At 40.9% G+C, this 17398-nt stretch overlaps 2 protein-coding genes across 3 annotated transcripts in view; both read right to left on the bottom strand.

The window, feature by feature from the left end:
- The window catches only part of LOC118386317 (SEC14 domain and spectrin repeat-containing protein 1-like), a 52906-nt gene extending 48559 nt beyond the window's left edge, over positions 1 to 4347 (bottom strand). For both annotated transcript variants that reach the window (XM_035773978.2, XM_035773979.2), the window contains exons 1-3: positions 4063 to 4347; positions 1984 to 2036; positions 1754 to 1831 (exon numbers count right to left, since the gene is read on the bottom strand). In XM_035773978.2, the coding sequence (XP_035629871.1) occupies positions 1754 to 1808 (55 nt within the window). In that variant the 5' untranslated portion in view covers positions 1809 to 1831; positions 1984 to 2036; positions 4063 to 4347. The remainder of the gene's footprint in view (positions 1 to 1753; positions 1832 to 1983; positions 2037 to 4062) is intronic.
- Positions 4348 to 12856: 8509 nt separating this feature from the next.
- The window catches only part of LOC118386316 (zinc finger protein 385B-like), a 179146-nt gene continuing 174604 nt past the window's right edge, over positions 12857 to 17398 (bottom strand). The window contains 1 exon segment of the mRNA XM_035773977.2: positions 12857 to 17209. Coding sequence (XP_035629870.2) covers positions 16976 to 17209 — 234 coding nt within the window. The 3' untranslated portion in view covers positions 12857 to 16975.

The following is a 17398-nucleotide window of genomic DNA, read 5'->3' as shown; positions in this document are numbered from 1 at the left end:
CGACATATGTGACAAATGAATCTAACATAAATCTAGAAATCTGTTATAAATTTGACGTTTTTGCAGGTCTTAGTCCCTCAATTTTACATTTGGCTTAGTCCCTCAATTTTACATCTAGCTAAGATGTTGGGTGTAGTACTTTTCAAGTGAAAGAATGTGCATGGAAACTAGTAGTACACTGAGACAGTAGGGTCTCGTTGTTGCTGCTGAGCCCTCGAATCTCTCTCGTTCAATGACAGCAAACACTTCATTGAAGAATCCCGTCCATAGTTCCCACCCCTACAGCTACCGAACTATGACATGCCTCAAGAAAAACTGTGTGAGCGCGAACAGCCAAAAAACATCCTGCCAAACACCAAAACTAACAAAAAGGCTCATAAAACGCTCTCATTTCTCATAACATATCTGTATAATTATGAGGGGGATGAACCAACAGACTGACTAGTGCCACATGTCAAGGCTAAAATGTTAAAAGCAACAACTCTTGTTCACATCAAAGTTAGTTTAGTGTCCACTATGAGTCAGTGACGTAAAAGCAATAGCTCTTTGTCAAAGTTAGTCTTCTATCAAGCCAGTGTGAGTCAGTCAGCGGTATAGTCATGTACGTACACTTGATGACTAGAGAAGTAAAAGCAACTCCTCATCAAAGTTAGTCTTCTGTCAAGCCAGAGTGAGTCAGGCAGTAACCTTGTCACAACATTTCCCTGAATGAAAAGCAGCAGCTCTGTTCATTGTTTTTCTTTTATGTGTGTAAGACTCTAAACACAGGAAACCACGTGATTGAGTGTTGTGATTTTCCTGAAACAATTATGCGTCTGTTTGAGACCTTTTCCAGTCTGGAAATAACAACAAAACAATTTTAAACTAGCAGAAGTCTTAATTTAACACTCAATGGCAAATGTTGAAGTATTCAAACATTTATGTCTAAACTATTATTTTGCCAAAATTAGAAACTCAATCTCAAGAGAAACCCCATTTACTCGCTAAAAAAATCAGTGTGAAGTATATAACGTACAGCAGCTCAATCCAAGACATTGTTATCTTAGCAGCAAACAAGATAATAACAGCTTAAGAAAAAAATCTATATTGTCAATATTTGTGAACTGAACTATTAGCTTTCATTATACTTTCAGTGTCACAAGTAGAATAAAGATATATTATATTCTAATGCCACAAGCCTTCGCTTTGTTGTGTATCTAGCGCCTGGTAAGTCAGTGAGACCTTCAACAGTATTCTGAACACTCAGCATCTCTGGAGAGTCCCTCTCTGATGCAGTCCTGATGATGTGACCTTCAAATCAGATTCATCAACATGATGAGAAACCTAATTCGGGGCAGCAGCAGGCAGGGCAGAACAACAGGCCATTATCATTCACCTTCATCACAACACACTGCCTGCCAGCAGCAAGAGTAGAGAGGGGTATTTATCAGAACACCAAGGACCAGCTACTACACTCCTAGACCAAGAACTACTGCACTACACTACACTCCCTTCAGAGGCTTGAGAGGGAGGAGGACCCATCAATACCACTGCAAATTCAAATGGTTGTGCCCTTGTACAACTATGATGATTAAACAAATTGATGAAAGTGAGAGTTAGATGTGTGGTACACATAAAGCTTGACAATCCTGGGATTTATATGAGCCTGCATATCTTGAAGTGTCTTTTTTTGTCAACTCTGTCTGCCTTTTATTTATTTGATAATGCTCACTCTCATCGCAAACATTTCTGACTGATTGGAGCATGTTATTACCTGACAAGAAGGCTAGGCGTTTCTTCAGAATGGGCAGTATGTTGGTAGCATCCATCCTGGCAAGTTCCACCCTTCAGTCTGAAAAGTAAAGATGTAGGTATAGCAAAGCAGGTGACATGATAATGACATGATCACTCACACACGCGCACACATACAACATAACATTTACAACTGTGATCACTTTGTCAATGAAACGCCAAATGATACAATGAAAAGCCTAGATGCTTTACCTTCCTGGAAATTACAGGTACCTCCTTCAAACTTTTCCTTCTGGGCACATGTTCTGTAATGAGGACAAAGAGATAAGAAAAGTCAACACTATAGATAAGTAGCAACTAGCTCACTATTGACAATCATGTTGACAAACGAATCATCCCCAAACGTGGAATCAAGACATACTTTATTACTTTGTGAGAACAAAACAATCTTCAGGCACTTAGGTAGGCTACAGTATCAAGTTATGAAGTATGAAGAAGGAAGTGTAACTGTTCTGTTCTATTGTATTCCATTAGCCTCAAATACACTAATAAACTTACATGATTCTGCCAAACAAGCGGTGGGAGGATTACCCATCTGGGCTGTTATCATTAACATGTCTTGTCTTAACTGAACTTAATGATACTCAAACCTCTGCAGTACATCATCATATCCTTTCAGTCAAGTCTGTTTTTATCCCAAAGACTGCAGAATGATAGATTTACATGGTTGCTGGCCAAATCAGTGTCGGGAAACATTTGAAACCCATTAGTAGAATGAAATGCAGCAAACTCTGACTTACTTCACAGTACTGAGCCACCCACTGGCATATTATCATAGATTACATGCCAAATGGCCTGGTCATGGGCCCTGGTCAAAAGTAGTGCACTACATAGGGAATAGGGTACCATTTGGGATGAAGACCTGTTTTACTGTACCTTCTTCTCTCTAACTTGCATGTAGCATAGTGTAATTTTGGGTTCATCCAGACTACAGTTATCAAACCACTATAACCATTAATAATGTAATAACCTTGTCCTTGTGTCATATATTAATAGAGAAAGTTGGGTTTGCTTTTTTTCCTGTAAAGTTAGTGTCTTTGAGCTATTATATCTAGATCAAATATGTGCATGATGTGTAAAGTGTGTTGACTGCCAGAGGCTACTGTAATTAGCAGTGATGTAAAGTATTCAAATAAAAATAATTTAAAGTACTACTTAAGTAGTTTTTGGGGTATCAGTACTTATTTTTACTGTTTATATGTTTGGCATCTTTTACTTCACTACATTCCTAAAGAAAATAATCTACTTTTTAATCCATACATTTTCCCCGACACCCAAAAGTACTCATTACATGTTGACAGGTGGTCCAATTCACACACTTATCAAGAGAGCATACCTGTAGATTTAAAACCAAATACTTTTAGACTTTTACTCAAGTAGTTTTTTACTGGTTGACTGTCACTTTCACTTGAGTCCATTTCAATTAAGGTATCCTTACTAAGTATGACAATCCACCACTGGTAAATAAGTATGACAATCCACCACTGGTAAATAGCCACTGGATAATCTCACTCATATTCTCATACTCCTAGAATAAATAGTTACTCATATGTGGAGGCTGTAATTGATGACAATAACAATGCTACTTATTTTGATAAAAGGCACAATATTGTCAATTTGAATATTAGACTGCTACCAGAGCATTGATAATATTTGTCCTTGCTTTCAAAGGTTGGCTTCAGTAATTCGATAATGATAACATTTTCAATGACATTACCAATGGCCACGACGCATTGGCTAGGTATGAAAGGGGCGTTTATGAGGGTAGGCAATAATAGGCATGATTGAGAATAAACAGACATACGCTTTCTTACATTTAGGTTCAATTGCAAGTTTCGATATTAGGCTATCCTTATATGTTGGCAGATCATTGTAGAATGGTTTTATAGCCAGGCACACAGCTATAGCCACGAGACAAAAGCCCTGAAATCGAAGGACCCACCTCCATGGCCTGTTCATCGCTCGAGCTCGTTTCGTACGTTCTATCATGTAAGACCCTCTTCATGATGTATGAAATGTATGATGATATAGCTACACATTTGCTCACCCGTGCTGAATAAGAAGCAGCGTTTGTATAACTGTAGCGGTAGCACGAGGTTTTCCACCAACAACTGGCTAGTGGCGACACAACCAACAGAAGCAATAAAACACTGTTGCATTAGAGTAGGCTATTGCAGACACAATGACATTGAATCCCGCTCTAACCGTGTTCCCATTATAATCCTTGATAATGTTGCATTTTAACGACCGAAGGAACGATTTCATTCTTACCTCAGACGAAACAGGACGAAGTGTGTACCGTTATACGATGTTGAATCAATGTAGTTTGTAGGAGGTGCAGCAGTAGGCAGCTGTTTCTAGTGAAAAATCGCAATGTTTACCTGACCGAGTTCCACTGATTTTTTTGGACGGTTAGCCTACGCGATCCCATCTATGTGATCACATCTTTCAAGGCTTTAGACGCCGTTATAAAAATTGTATCCTCAAAAGTTACAACTCAGCCATATCGACACTGGATTTGCTATTGAAATATGGTTTGTTTTCAGGGGGCTGGACTTTTACTACAGAGGCCACTCCCAAACGGACAATACTTAGTGTTCTCTCTGCCGGGTAGAAACGGATTCAATGAACCGTTTTCCATTCAAATGAAAAATATGGAAACTGTCAGATGTATTATTTATAAAACATTACTTTTTATTATCATATATAATGACAGTGAGGGAAAAACATTTTATTGTTTAAAAAGGTGAAGATTACGTAAACATTTTATATGATATGTTTTATAAAGCTTAATAAACGTTATAACATGTTTATAAACATGTTATTATTATTTTAGAGACAGTAGGCTAGGTAACGCTACCGTAAAATGGTCTATAAATAGTTTATAAACTGTTAACTAGGCGTATACGTTTGTGGATAGTTTATACAGCTGTAATAAACAGTAGGCAAGGTAATTATAGTCACTATTATAATTATTATTATTAATGTGTTCATTCATGTGTAAATGTGTATTTGTTATTTAGATGCAACTGATGAAGATAAGAAACACAAATAAGTATGTTCTCTGATAAATGCTGAACATTTATGTTTTGAAAATTTCCTCCCAAGTCAACAATCAAACTAATTTCCAACAATAGACTTTGTATATGGTCCCTTAATTTAAATTCATTACATGTTTAATGTGTGTTTTCTCTAGTAATGACGTGTGCAACGTATTTAGGATTATTGTGTCTCTGAAGAACCACTAGATGTCTCTGCCTTTCTATTCAAAGCTGTGATAAAATGTTCCCTGCTCACATGCATGAATCGAGCAGTTCTGATTCAGGGCAGGCATGTTTTTATATTACGCAGCATACAACATGTTGACTGTCATTCTGACCTTAATTAGCTCATTTACATAAAACTGCATTCGTGCTTTAAATATTGCACTGAACAAAAATATAAAAGCAGCATGCAACAATTTCAAAGATTTTACTGAGTTACAGTTCATATAAGGAAATCAGTCCATTTAAATTAATTATTTAGGCCATAATCTATGGATTTCGCATGACTGTAATACAGATATGCATCTGTTGGTCACAGATACCTGAAAAAAAGGTGACCAACATTTGCCTCATGCAGTGCAACACATCTCCTTCGCATAGAGTTGATCAGGCTGTTGATTATGGCCTGTGGAATGTTGTCCCAATCATTTTCAATGGCTGTGCAACGTTTCTAGATATTGGCGGGAACTGGAACACTGTTGAATACGTTGATCTAGAGCATCCCAAACATGCTCAATGGGTGACGTGTCTGGTGAGTATGCAGGCCATGGAAGAACTGGGACATTTTCAGCTTCCAGGAATTGTGTACAGATCCTTGCAACATGGGGCTGTGCATTATCATGCTCAAACATGAAGTGATGGCGGTGGATGAATGGCACAACAAAGGTCCTAAGGATCTCATCGCGGCATCTCTGTGCATTCATATTGCCTCCAATAAAATGCAATTGTATTCGTTGTCCGTAGCTTATGCCTGCCCATACCATAACCCTACCGCCACCATGGAGCACTCTGTTCACAACGTTGACATCAGCAAACCGCTCGCCCACATGATCCTCCGTGAAGAGCACACTTCTCCAGCTTGCCAGTGGGTGTCGAAGGTGAGTATTTGCCCACTGAAGGTAGCTTATGGTAGAGAAATGAACATTAAATTATCTGGCAACAGATCTGGTGGACATTCCTGCAGTCAGCATGCCAATTGTAATCTCCCTCAAAACTTGAGACATCTGTGGCTTTGTGTTGTGTGACAAAACCATATTTTTGAGTGTCCCCAGCACAATGTGTACCTGAGTAATAATCATGCTGTTTAATCAGCTTCTTGATATGCCACACCTGTCAGGTGGATGGATTATCTTGGTAAAGGAAAAATGCTAACTAACAGGGATGTAAAGAAATTTGTTCACAACATTTGAGAGAAATAAGGTTTTTGTGCATATGGAACATTTCTGGGATCTTTTCTTTCAGCTCATGAAACATGGGACAAAAAAATATTTATATTTGTGTCCATTGTACATCCATATCTATACGATGACTTAATATTCCAAGTCAAATTGATAAAAAAGGCCATGTGTAAAATATGACTGGCTGATTTTGGTAAAGAAACTACTTTGTAGAAAGCACCATTGCGTTCAGTGGTAATGATGAGATGCTGGGCAGTCTGCAATGATTGTGTGGATGTAGGCCTATTCGTACTCTAATTGCTGCCTATCTCCCTATCGACCAAACAGATAGAATGTAAGATGAAGTTGTGTGGGCTGTATGTTTAGCTAAACCTGAAAGAGTCTTAGAGTGCTAAACATAACATTGTGTTGGCTGTATGTTTAAACCTGACATCGACTCAGAGTGTTAAATGTGGAGGTGTGTTGGCTTTGAGATCAGACAGAGCAAAGTACTTGGAGTTACTTAGTTATATCAGAGGAGGCAGTAGGCACGACACATATGAGTAATACCTTCCAAGCAAAAAGAAGGCTTTATACAACATTTCTGCACTGAACAGAAAGCAAGGATTATACAGTACATCACCGGATTAGGAGAAGTGACTAAATATGCACTGTCAAGAAAATATTTGAGATTCCATCTTGCATCTTTTGATAAAGTAGGTACAGTCCCTATACATGTATCATAATTACAGATATTGGGATCTCTATCCAATCTACAGTTGAAGTCGGAAGTTTACATACACTTAGGTTGGAGTCATTAAAACTTGTTTTTCAACCACTAACAAACTATAGTTTTGGCAAGTTGGTTAGGAAATCTACTTTGTGCATGACACAAGTAATTTTCCCAACAATTGTTTACAGACAGATTATTTCACTTCTAATTGTCACACCCTGACTGTCAAGCATAGGTGTAATAGGTGGCAGGGAAGTCAGGCGCAGGAGAGTCAAATGGAGTGTAAATATGGAGTCTTTTAATAAAGTTCCACAAGTACGCTCCATAACAATAAATGTACAAACAAACAAAACATGGGTACGAAGACCTGACACGCACCTATACAAACAATAACACTACACTGACAACAAATCAATCTCTGACAAAGACATGAGGGGAAACAGAGGGTTAAATACACAACAGGTAATGAATGGGATTGAAAACAGGTGTGTGGGAAGACAAGACAAAACCAATGGAAAATGAAAAAAGGATCAATGATGGCTAGAAGACCGGTGACGTCGAACGCCGAGCACCGCCCGAACAAGGAGAGGCAACGACTTCGGCAGAAGTCGTGACACTGACCTTAGTTATCTTTGTTTTCTTTATTATTTTGGTTGGGTCAGGGTGTGACGAGGGTGGTATGTGTGTTTTGGCCTTGTCTAGGTATTTTTTGTATATCTATGGGGTTTTGATTTGACTAGGTAAATGTAGGTCTATGGTGGCCTGAATTGGTTCCCAATCAGAGGCAGCTGTTTATCGTTGTCTCTGATTGGGGATCGTATTTAGGTTGCTATTTCCAATGTGTGGGTTATTGTCTATGTGAAGTTGCATGTCAGCATTCGGTTTATCATAGCTTCACTTTCGTTTTGTTAGTTTGTTTAAGTGTTCTTCATTAATTAAAGAAGAATGTATTCTTATCACGCTGTGCCTTGGTCTCATCGTTACGATGAACGTGACAGAATAACCCACCAAATAAGCACCAAGCAGCATGTGAATAAGGAGCGGACATCCTGGGCGCGGGAGAAAGATGAGTGGAGGACATCCTGGACCTGGGAGGAGGTAATGGCAGGGGACAAGACCCTGCCATGGAAGCAGGTGGAGATAGCACAGGAGGAAAGGCAACGATACAAGGAGCCAAGGCAACCACAGAAACCCCAATAATTATTTTGGGTGGGCACATGGAGCAGTCGGCGGAGCCAAGGAGTAAACCAGAGCCAGTCTGGGAGAAGAAGGAGGATCCGGATGAGAGAAATGGGGGAGTTGTTGAGTTGGTGGGGGATGCGCGGATTTGGAATAAAAGAACATGTTGTCAGTTTGGTGCCACCTGAGTCAGCTCTCCGTACTCATCCTGAAACGTGTATTAATGTTCCGGAACAATTGATGCTGGCTATACACACCAGGTCTCCAGTGTACCTTCAAGACCCAGTGCGTCCTGTGCCAACTCCTCGCACTCTCCCTCAAGTGCACTTTCCCAGTCAGGTGTGTCCTGTTCCTGCTCCTCTCACTCTCCCTCCAGTGCGCCTCCAGAGTCCAGTATGTCCTGTTCCTGCTACCCGCACTCGCCCTGAGGTGCGTGTCACCAGCCCGGTACCACCAGTGCCGGCACCACGCACCAAGCCTACAGTGTGCCTCGGCAGTCCAGTACGCCCTGTTCCTCCTCCCCGCACTCGCCCTGAGGTGCGTGTCACCAGCCCGGTACTACCAGTTCCAGCACCACGCACCAGGCATCCAGTGCGCCTTCAGGGTCCAGTACACCCTGTTCCTGCTCCTCGCACTCGCCCTGAGGTGCGTGTCTCCAGCCCGGTACCACCAGTACTGGCACCATGCACCAGGCTTACAGTGCGCCTCTGCAGTCCAAAGCGTCCGGCGACAGTACCCAGTCCAGAGCGTCCGGCGACAGTACCCAGTCCAGAGCGTCCGGCGACAGTACCCAGTCCAGAGCGTCCGGCGACAGTACCCAGTCCAGAGCGTCCGGCGACAGTACCGAGTCCAGAGCGTCCGGCGACAGTACCCAGTCCAGAGCGCCCGGCGACAGTACCCAGTCCAGAGCGTCCGGCGACAGTACCCAGTCCAGAGCGTCCGGCGACAGTACCCAGTCCAGAGCGTCCGGCGACAGTACCCAGTGCAGAGCGTCTGGCGACAGTACCCAGTCCAGAGCGTCCGGTGACAGTACCCAGTCCAGAGCGTCCGGTGACAGTACCCAGTCCAGAGCGTCCGGCGACAGTTCACAGACCGGAACCTCCTACGACGGGCCACAGTCCGGAACCTCCTACGACGGGCCACAGTCCGGAACCTCCGACGACGGGCCACAGTCCGGAACCTCCTATGACGGGCCACAGTCCGGAACCTCCTACGACGGGCCACAGTCCGGAACCTCCTAAGACGGGCCACAGTCCGGAACCTCCTACGACGGGCCACATTCCGGAACCTCCAGCGACAGTCCCCAGCCCGGGGTCTCCAGCGACGGTCCCCAACCCGGGGACTCCAGCGACGGTCCCCAGCCCGGGGACCCCAGCCACGGGCCCCAGTCCAGAACATCCGACGGTGATCCATGGGTCTGTGCTACAAGAACGGACTCAGTGTAAAGAAGGGGGGCAGCGTCCCAGAACCAGAGACGCCACCGAGGTTAGATGCCCATCCAGACCCTCCCATATAGGTTTAGGTTTGCGGCCGGGAGGCCGCACATTTGGGGGGGGGGTACTGTCACGTCCTGATTAATAAGTATATACCTATACCTACCTAGGTTTTGTGGGTTTTACACTCTTATATAGGTGTCATATCTAGCCATAAAACAATGCAATACTTGTAAATGTCACAACAGGTATAACTATGTGTCATTTTATCAACTCCGGCTACCCGTTATACAACGGGTGGGTCTAATCCTGAATGCTGATTGGTTAAAGCCGCATTCCAACCTGTGTCTATTCCACAAATTACCACCAGCTAAATCTATGACATTAAAATGCCTCTTTAATCCAATGTCTCATCAGCCCAGCCAGGCAATTTATAAACTTGATCTCCACCATAAAATACATTTAGACATTATCTCACATTTCTTTTAGACTAACATTTCGTTTTCAACAGCAGAGATTTTATAAACCTTAATGTCTGTTTCTCTGACATTTGTAACATTGTTTCAATATTCAAACTCTCCAGCTATCACATAGTAATGAACATGCCGGTACTCGGGATGAGACAGACAGGCAGTCAGCTTTTATTAGCCAGTCGAAGTCAAGAATCAGCCTAATTGTTATGGATATATACAAATAAATGTCAATAGAAAACAGGTACAACAAAACGAAGTGCAGCTAGATTGCAGTCTTTCCAGAATCAGTTTGAAGTGATTGTGTTAGCGGTGTTGTTGGTTAGCTGCCCTGAACAAGTGTCCTGACGAGAGAGACACATTTTCTATGCCAGGCGAAGTTGCACCTCATCAGCTTATTGTTATGGATGTATCCAAATAAACGTCCCAAGAAAACAGCTTAAACAAATGCTACTTTGTTGTTATCCTGGCTGCACTGTTTGATGTGACTGCAAGTTAGCCGTAGTTGGCTAGCTAACAAGCAAGTCATAAGAACGTGGCCAGCCATTATGGCAATGGGACATTCAGATCGAACAATTGGGTTGCGTCCATAGATACAGAGCAAAAAGGCTTGAAATAGTATGAATAAATTCATAAAAATAACGTTTTTAATGAAAATATGTAAATGATCATGTCAATATGTTGGTAACCTGTTGTATAAAAGTGATAATGCCCGTGAAGCTGGTGTTTGGAGGATATATTGGCACTGTTTTCTAACACCACCCATGCCAATATATCCTCCAAACACTGGCTTCTTGGGCATTATCACTCAACTATAACAGTTGTGTTAGTTGTTATGACATATTATGACATTCTAGCTGTTCTTGCCATAATATGGAGTTGGTCTTTTACCAAATAGGGCTATCTTCTATATACCACCCTACCTTGCAACAACACAACTGTTTGGCTCAGTTGCATTGAGAAGGAAATAAATTCCACAAATTAACTTTTAACAAGGCACACCTGTTAATTTAAATGCATTCCAGGTGACTACCTCGTGAAGCTGGTTGAGAGAATGCCAAGAGTGTGCAAAGCTGTCATCAAAGCAAAGGGTGGCTACTTTGAAGAATCTCAAATATAAAATATATTTGGATTGGTTTAATACTTTTTTGGTGACTACATGATTCCATATGTGTTATTTCATAGTTTTGATATCTTCACTATTGTAGAAAATAGTCCAATTTAAAGAAAAACCGTGGAATGAGTATACCTAAATAAATCACAGACAGTGTCACCAGCAAAGCAGCCATTCAGTTGTGTTGTGACAAGGGGTGGTATACATAAGATAACCCAATTTGGTAAAAGACCAAGTCCATATTATGGCAAGAACAGCTCAAATAAGCAAAGAGAAATGACAGTCCATCATTACTTTAAGACATGAAGGTCTGTCAATGTGGAACATTTCTTCAAGCGCAGTCGCAGAAACCATCAAGCACTATGATGAAACTGGCTCTCATGAGGACCGCCATAGGAAAGGAAGACCCAGAGTTACCTCTGCTGCAGAGGAAACGTTCATTAGAGTTAACTCCACCTCAGATTGCAGCCCAAATAAATGCTTCCCAGAGTTCAAGTAACAGACACATCTCAAAATGAACTGTTCAGAGGAGACTGTGTTAATCAGGCCATCATGGTTGAATTTCTGCAAAGAAACCACTACTAAAAGACACCAATAATAAGAACAGACTTGCTTGGGCCAAGAAACATGAGCAATGGACATTAGACTAGTGGAAATCTGTCCTTAGGTCCAAATGTGAGATTTTTGGTTCCAACCACCTTGTCCTTGTGAGACGCAGAGTAGGTGAATGGATGATCACCGCATGTGTGGTTCCCACCATGAAGCATAGAGGAGGAGGTGATGGTGTGGGGGTTGCTTTGCTGATGACACTGTCAGTGATTTATTTAGAATTCAATGCACACTTAACCAGCATGGCTACCACAGCATTCTGCAGCGATACGTCATCCCATCTGGTTTGCGCTTAGTGGGACTATCATTTTGTTTTTAAACAGCACAATGACCCAACACAACTCTGGGGTGTGTAAGGGCTATTTGACCAAGAAGGAGAGTGATGAAGTCCTGCATCAGATGACCTGGCCTCCACAATCACCCGACCTCAACCCAATTGAGATGGTTTGGGCTGAGCTGGACTGCAGAGTGAAGGAAAAGCAGCCAACAAGTGATCAGCATATGTGGGAACTCCTTCAACTGTTGGAAAAGCATTCCAGGTGAAGCTGGTTGAGAGAATGCCAAGAGTGTACAAAGCTGTCATCAAGGCAAGGGTGGCTACTTTGAAGAATCTAAAATATAACATATTAAACACTTTTTTGGTTACTACATGATTCCATGTGTTCATTTCATAGTTTTGATGTATTCACTATTATTCTACAACGTAGAAAGTAGTAAAAAATAAAGATAAACCCTGGAATGAGGTGTGTCCAAACTTTGACTGGTACTGTATATATTGAGTGATGTCGTAACACAGATGAACATATGTTAGATAGAAGTTGCTTTACTCTGGCAATAAACAACACTAAACTAGGCAAATGTACTGTAGCTGGACATATGCTGCTGCTGGCATAGTACACAATATGTTCCAGATTAGATAACCTCCTAAGCCTCATATTAGATCATATTTATATGCTGAATATTAATTTGAATATGTATATAATTTAATCATATATATTTTTTAATCAAAAGGACATGATGGATTATGCTGCACAAATCTCAATGACTGAATTTTGTAGGAGAAGAACCTAAAAAGTTGTTCATGTAAATGAATAGTAATATTTTCAGTTGCATTTGAAATCATTTATAATATGTATAATCATGATATCTTCCTCTATCGTAACATATTCATTTAGCAGGAGATATTAGAACCTAAAATGTGTTAATTAAGAAATGTTCTTTATAATATTCAAAATACGAGTGATACGTTTAGGTATTTAATAAAAACAAATAAAATGTTTAACAAACAAACAAACAAATAATAAAACAATTCCATATCTCAAATACAACTGAATGTATGCATCAACTGCATCAATAAACATAAAGTGAAAATAAATACTGTACATGTCACACAGAGTATATGATGATATGATGATCTTATATCTCTTTCAATGAACATCCCTTTCATTGACAATCTATACATCAGGTCTCCTTTATAAACTATATTCAATTAATTAATTCAATAATTACAATTCTTTTTCAGTTATGGAAAATAAAATTGTAATATGGGAGCAAATCATCCAAATATATACATTTATTTGAAGAGGTACATTTCAAGTTCAATGTATCTTGTATTTTCTGTAATGTTGGAGTGGATTGCTTTTTTTCAACTTAAAAAATATAAATACCTCGTCTGTCTGTCCCCCTCCGTAACATACTGTACAACTAGTATTGCAACTTGGAAAGGGTGATACAAACAGGGTTCGTGTCAATTCCATTTCAATTCAGTCAATTAATGAAAACCGAAATCAACTGAAGTTTACAGATGTAGGATTTTAATTTGATCACCCTGTTGTTGCAGGAAATCTTTTAAACTAAAGCCTTCAAGGGTTAGTTATTTCCACTTAAAAATGTCTGACTTTATTTGGCCTAACACATTTTTTATCAACTCCGGCTAAAATGTCCATGAATTATAATCCACACAATAAATGACATGTCCGGTTGCTAACGGATTATTTTCCTGTTTTGAGAAACTGGTCAAACATCCGTACTTCCTGAATTCACTCATTACAAGTGATGAAAACTAATAGATTCTACTATTTCTCTAAGAAATGATTGACTGATGATTACATCATTTACAGAAGGAACAATGTACTTTAAGGGTCAAGTCCTGACTTGAGATCTGCACACTTAAAAAACACTGAGAATCTCACTGCCGATAGAATGCCAATAGGTACTTATGACAGTGGGAGGCCATTCCTTGTCTTGCTAGAACAAAAGAGGTACCTGCTGCGTGCCGATCCAGTAGTGACAAACTTACCATTTCTACATGTAGAATCGCCATGCTCATCAGTGCCAACAAATTTACTTTGAGCCAATCAGAGAGCACGAACCCCCATTTGGGAAAATCAACAGGAGTGACAACAAGTGACAACATTTTCTCCGTATATCCACAGATGAGCCAGTCACACTTCATATACAATGTAGGCTATGGAATGGTAGATAGGTAAGTGTACAGACAGAATGCATACAACACTAAATAATTCCTGGAGGCTAGCTAACCACTTTATCTAGTATTGACATTTGTCACGTATATACCCTCTCTGGCCTCTAGGTCACCAGACTGCTGAGTATTACGCACACCTGTCACCATAGTCACGGGCACCAGCGCTTATTGACACTCACCTGGACTCCATCACCTCCTTGAATACCTGCTCTATTTATGTCACTCCCTTTGGTTCCTTCCCCAGGCATTATTGTTTCTGTTTCATGTCGGTGCACTGTTAGTGTTTCTTGTTTTGTTCATGTTCGTTTATTTATTAAATATATTCACTGCCTGAACTTGCTTCCCGACTCTCAGCGTACATCGCTACGACATTATAATTAAATCACAACGAATTAGCTAGTTTCCATGAAACAGCTGCCTGTGTTAGCTGCGGAGTTAGTGCGGTGTCCTTAGCTAGTGTGCTAGCTATGCTAACGTTAGCTAGCTAGCTAAACGTTTGGCTATGGGCTGGCACTGGCTGTATGTAGGGTGTCCACCCACATTGGGCAAATTGCACTTTGGTGATGACGTTTCACTTCCTTATGTTATAAAATGCATTTTATCAAGACAAATATGATTCTTCATGTTCTGAATCCTTCAGTGGGGTCTTTTTCAAGCATACTGTATCATTAAAATTGTATCCAAAAAGTCTGATTTCTTAACCTAATACATCTGTTAATGAGCACTGAGCTCTGCTGAAACTTTTGAGAATTTTAAAGTGTATTTGTGGTTGTCTTCCAAGTGCTGAATTAAATGTAAAAGGCTTTGAAAATAAAGAGCTTGCAGTACACTCAGTGCTCTGTTGACATGTCACAGAGATACGCTTGTTAATGTGAGAAGTCTTTGAAAAGAATAGGAACTTTGCATTTATATGAACAGTGTTTACTAAAATATGAAAATACTACTTGTCATGTTTCAAAATGTATATTTATCTTACCTCTATATTGTATTATGTCATCTGGATTTTAAAAGAAAGATGACGAGTTTAATGGTAAGCCTGTTATGTAGCCTTAATTCTTGCACAGCATCCAGCCTAGATGATGCAATGCTATTTTCTAGATTTTTTACCTATTTTTTTCTCTGACCTCCATTGATTTAGTCAGCCAAATTGTATCCATCCTACAAGGATAAAATCTCCCAATAAGCTTTGAGCAGATTATGATAGAGACATGAGGTTTAGACCATTTTTGTTGTTGTTGGGGTTTGTATAAATAATGAACATATTATTTTACCCATTGGTCAAAAGATGCGTTTTGATTGGACACCCTACAGTATGTGATTTTTATGTGAGTAAATGAAATGGTTTCTTCGTCATCTTGCTAGGTAGTTATCTAGCTGTGGCCATCTGGCTAGTATCAACAAGGGCTTTCTACAATATAGCAACATTAGCACTGCAGCTAACATTGGAATCTAGACCATAAGGAACGCACACGGACATGTATTGCCAAACAATGCTACTGCCACCTTCTGGTTTGGAGTATTTTAACAAGGCTGAGTGGCTGACGACTTCAAGGTCTTTGCTGTGTGAACACTAAAGATATTCACTGCCGACACTCTGTTCCGAGGTGCTAAGTACTGTCGGCAGGCAAACGTTTGACAATCCTACCGGTGTGTTTGAGCTTTAACTAACATTTTCTTTAACAGACTTGAAGTCTCCTATTGACCTGAATCCATCTCAAGTTAACATTTGGCTCTTACTGAAAAACCAAGAGAATGGTTTCTCTCTCTAAAGTGGAGGAACTGAGAACACTGTTACAAAACAATTACTATGAATATCTACTGTAAGTTGAAGCCAGACTATTTGACGATCATAACAGAGATTCAGCTTTTTGCCTTCCACAATCCAGGACAGAACAGTGGCCAAAACTGCATTACTGTATTAACGTACAGTCCATGACTCATGACATCAAGCAACAACTGTGAAAGTGCAATGATACCGTTTTTCACACTACTGGTCTAGACCAAGCAGAGCCACGCTGAACTGCTCTGACCTGGTTGCACATCCACCGTAGTTGCTTAAACTGTACTGGAAAGGACAATGTGAGTAGAAAATATCCAAGCCAGCCCATTGCTGTTCAGGTTGGCCCTATAGTGTGAATAGGGTATGACTGTGCTTCTGTCTGGGGGCAGTTATGAGGAACACTGTCATACGCATGTAGCTAGAGCTGTCCATTATTTTAATCAAATAGGAAGACTATGGTAATTCAAGTCATTCAGGAAGCTGTTTGATGCTCTTTATTATTCCACAAGATCCCAATACTTAGACCCTCGGTGGTCTTAGCGAGCCCACTATACCTCTGTTCTTCATGCTTCAGCGCAACGCACGCAAACAGGCAAGTTCAATCAAATAAATACACTGTTGTTCGTTCAAGCTTCGCAGTGTAGTAGTCCTATCAGTTTAGTGCACCGGGGAGGTACTGTCTGTAGTAGGATGTCATCCACTCACAGTTCCACGTGGTCAGAGGAGACCTGTTTGTCTACTCATGTCATTTTCCCCTTTGTGTTCCTGTCCGTCTGGCTCCCTGGCTCATACCGATACACAGGGTTGTGTCCATTAGGGCACACCGTAGGGAAAACGGGAGACAAAAACAAGCATTAATTAGTGGACGAGCTCAGATAGTACCACCCTGATTCACTCATTTTCTGTCATTTTCTTTCATTCTCTGCCTACTGAACACGACCCTGGTGTCACGATCCAGGAATCAGTATGGGGCGAAGAGTATAGAGCCGGTGGTGGGCCGGATGGGCCCTGGAGCAGCCCGGAGGAAGGAGCCCATGGAGCCCATAGAGCCTGGGAGGCCAGCAGTCTGAAAGATAGAGGAGTTGGGCCGCGGGTGCAGGGTGATAGAGGGGACAGTGGTAGGGCAGAAGGGGTTGGAGAGGAAAGCAGCAGGGGAGATAGGCTTCACCAGGTCCTTCTGAAGAGCCAGCTTTGCCTGAGGGAGAGAAGAGGATAGGATAGGATGGGAGAGGAGAGGAGTTAAATAAGAAAGCAAATCTATTGATAATGCAATTAGCTACAAAAACAAGCCATTATTTTCAATGAGCATAAAGGCCCCTCTTTTAGCCCACTGATGCATCAATATTCTTAAATGCTTTTTTAAGAAACTGCCAATAAATGTATT

This window comes from Oncorhynchus keta, chromosome 7 (genome assembly GCF_023373465.1).
Source record: "Oncorhynchus keta strain PuntledgeMale-10-30-2019 chromosome 7, Oket_V2, whole genome shotgun sequence".
NCBI lineage: Eukaryota > Metazoa > Chordata > Actinopteri > Salmoniformes > Salmonidae > Oncorhynchus > Oncorhynchus keta.
This window is presented reverse-complemented; position numbering and strand designations above follow the sequence as displayed.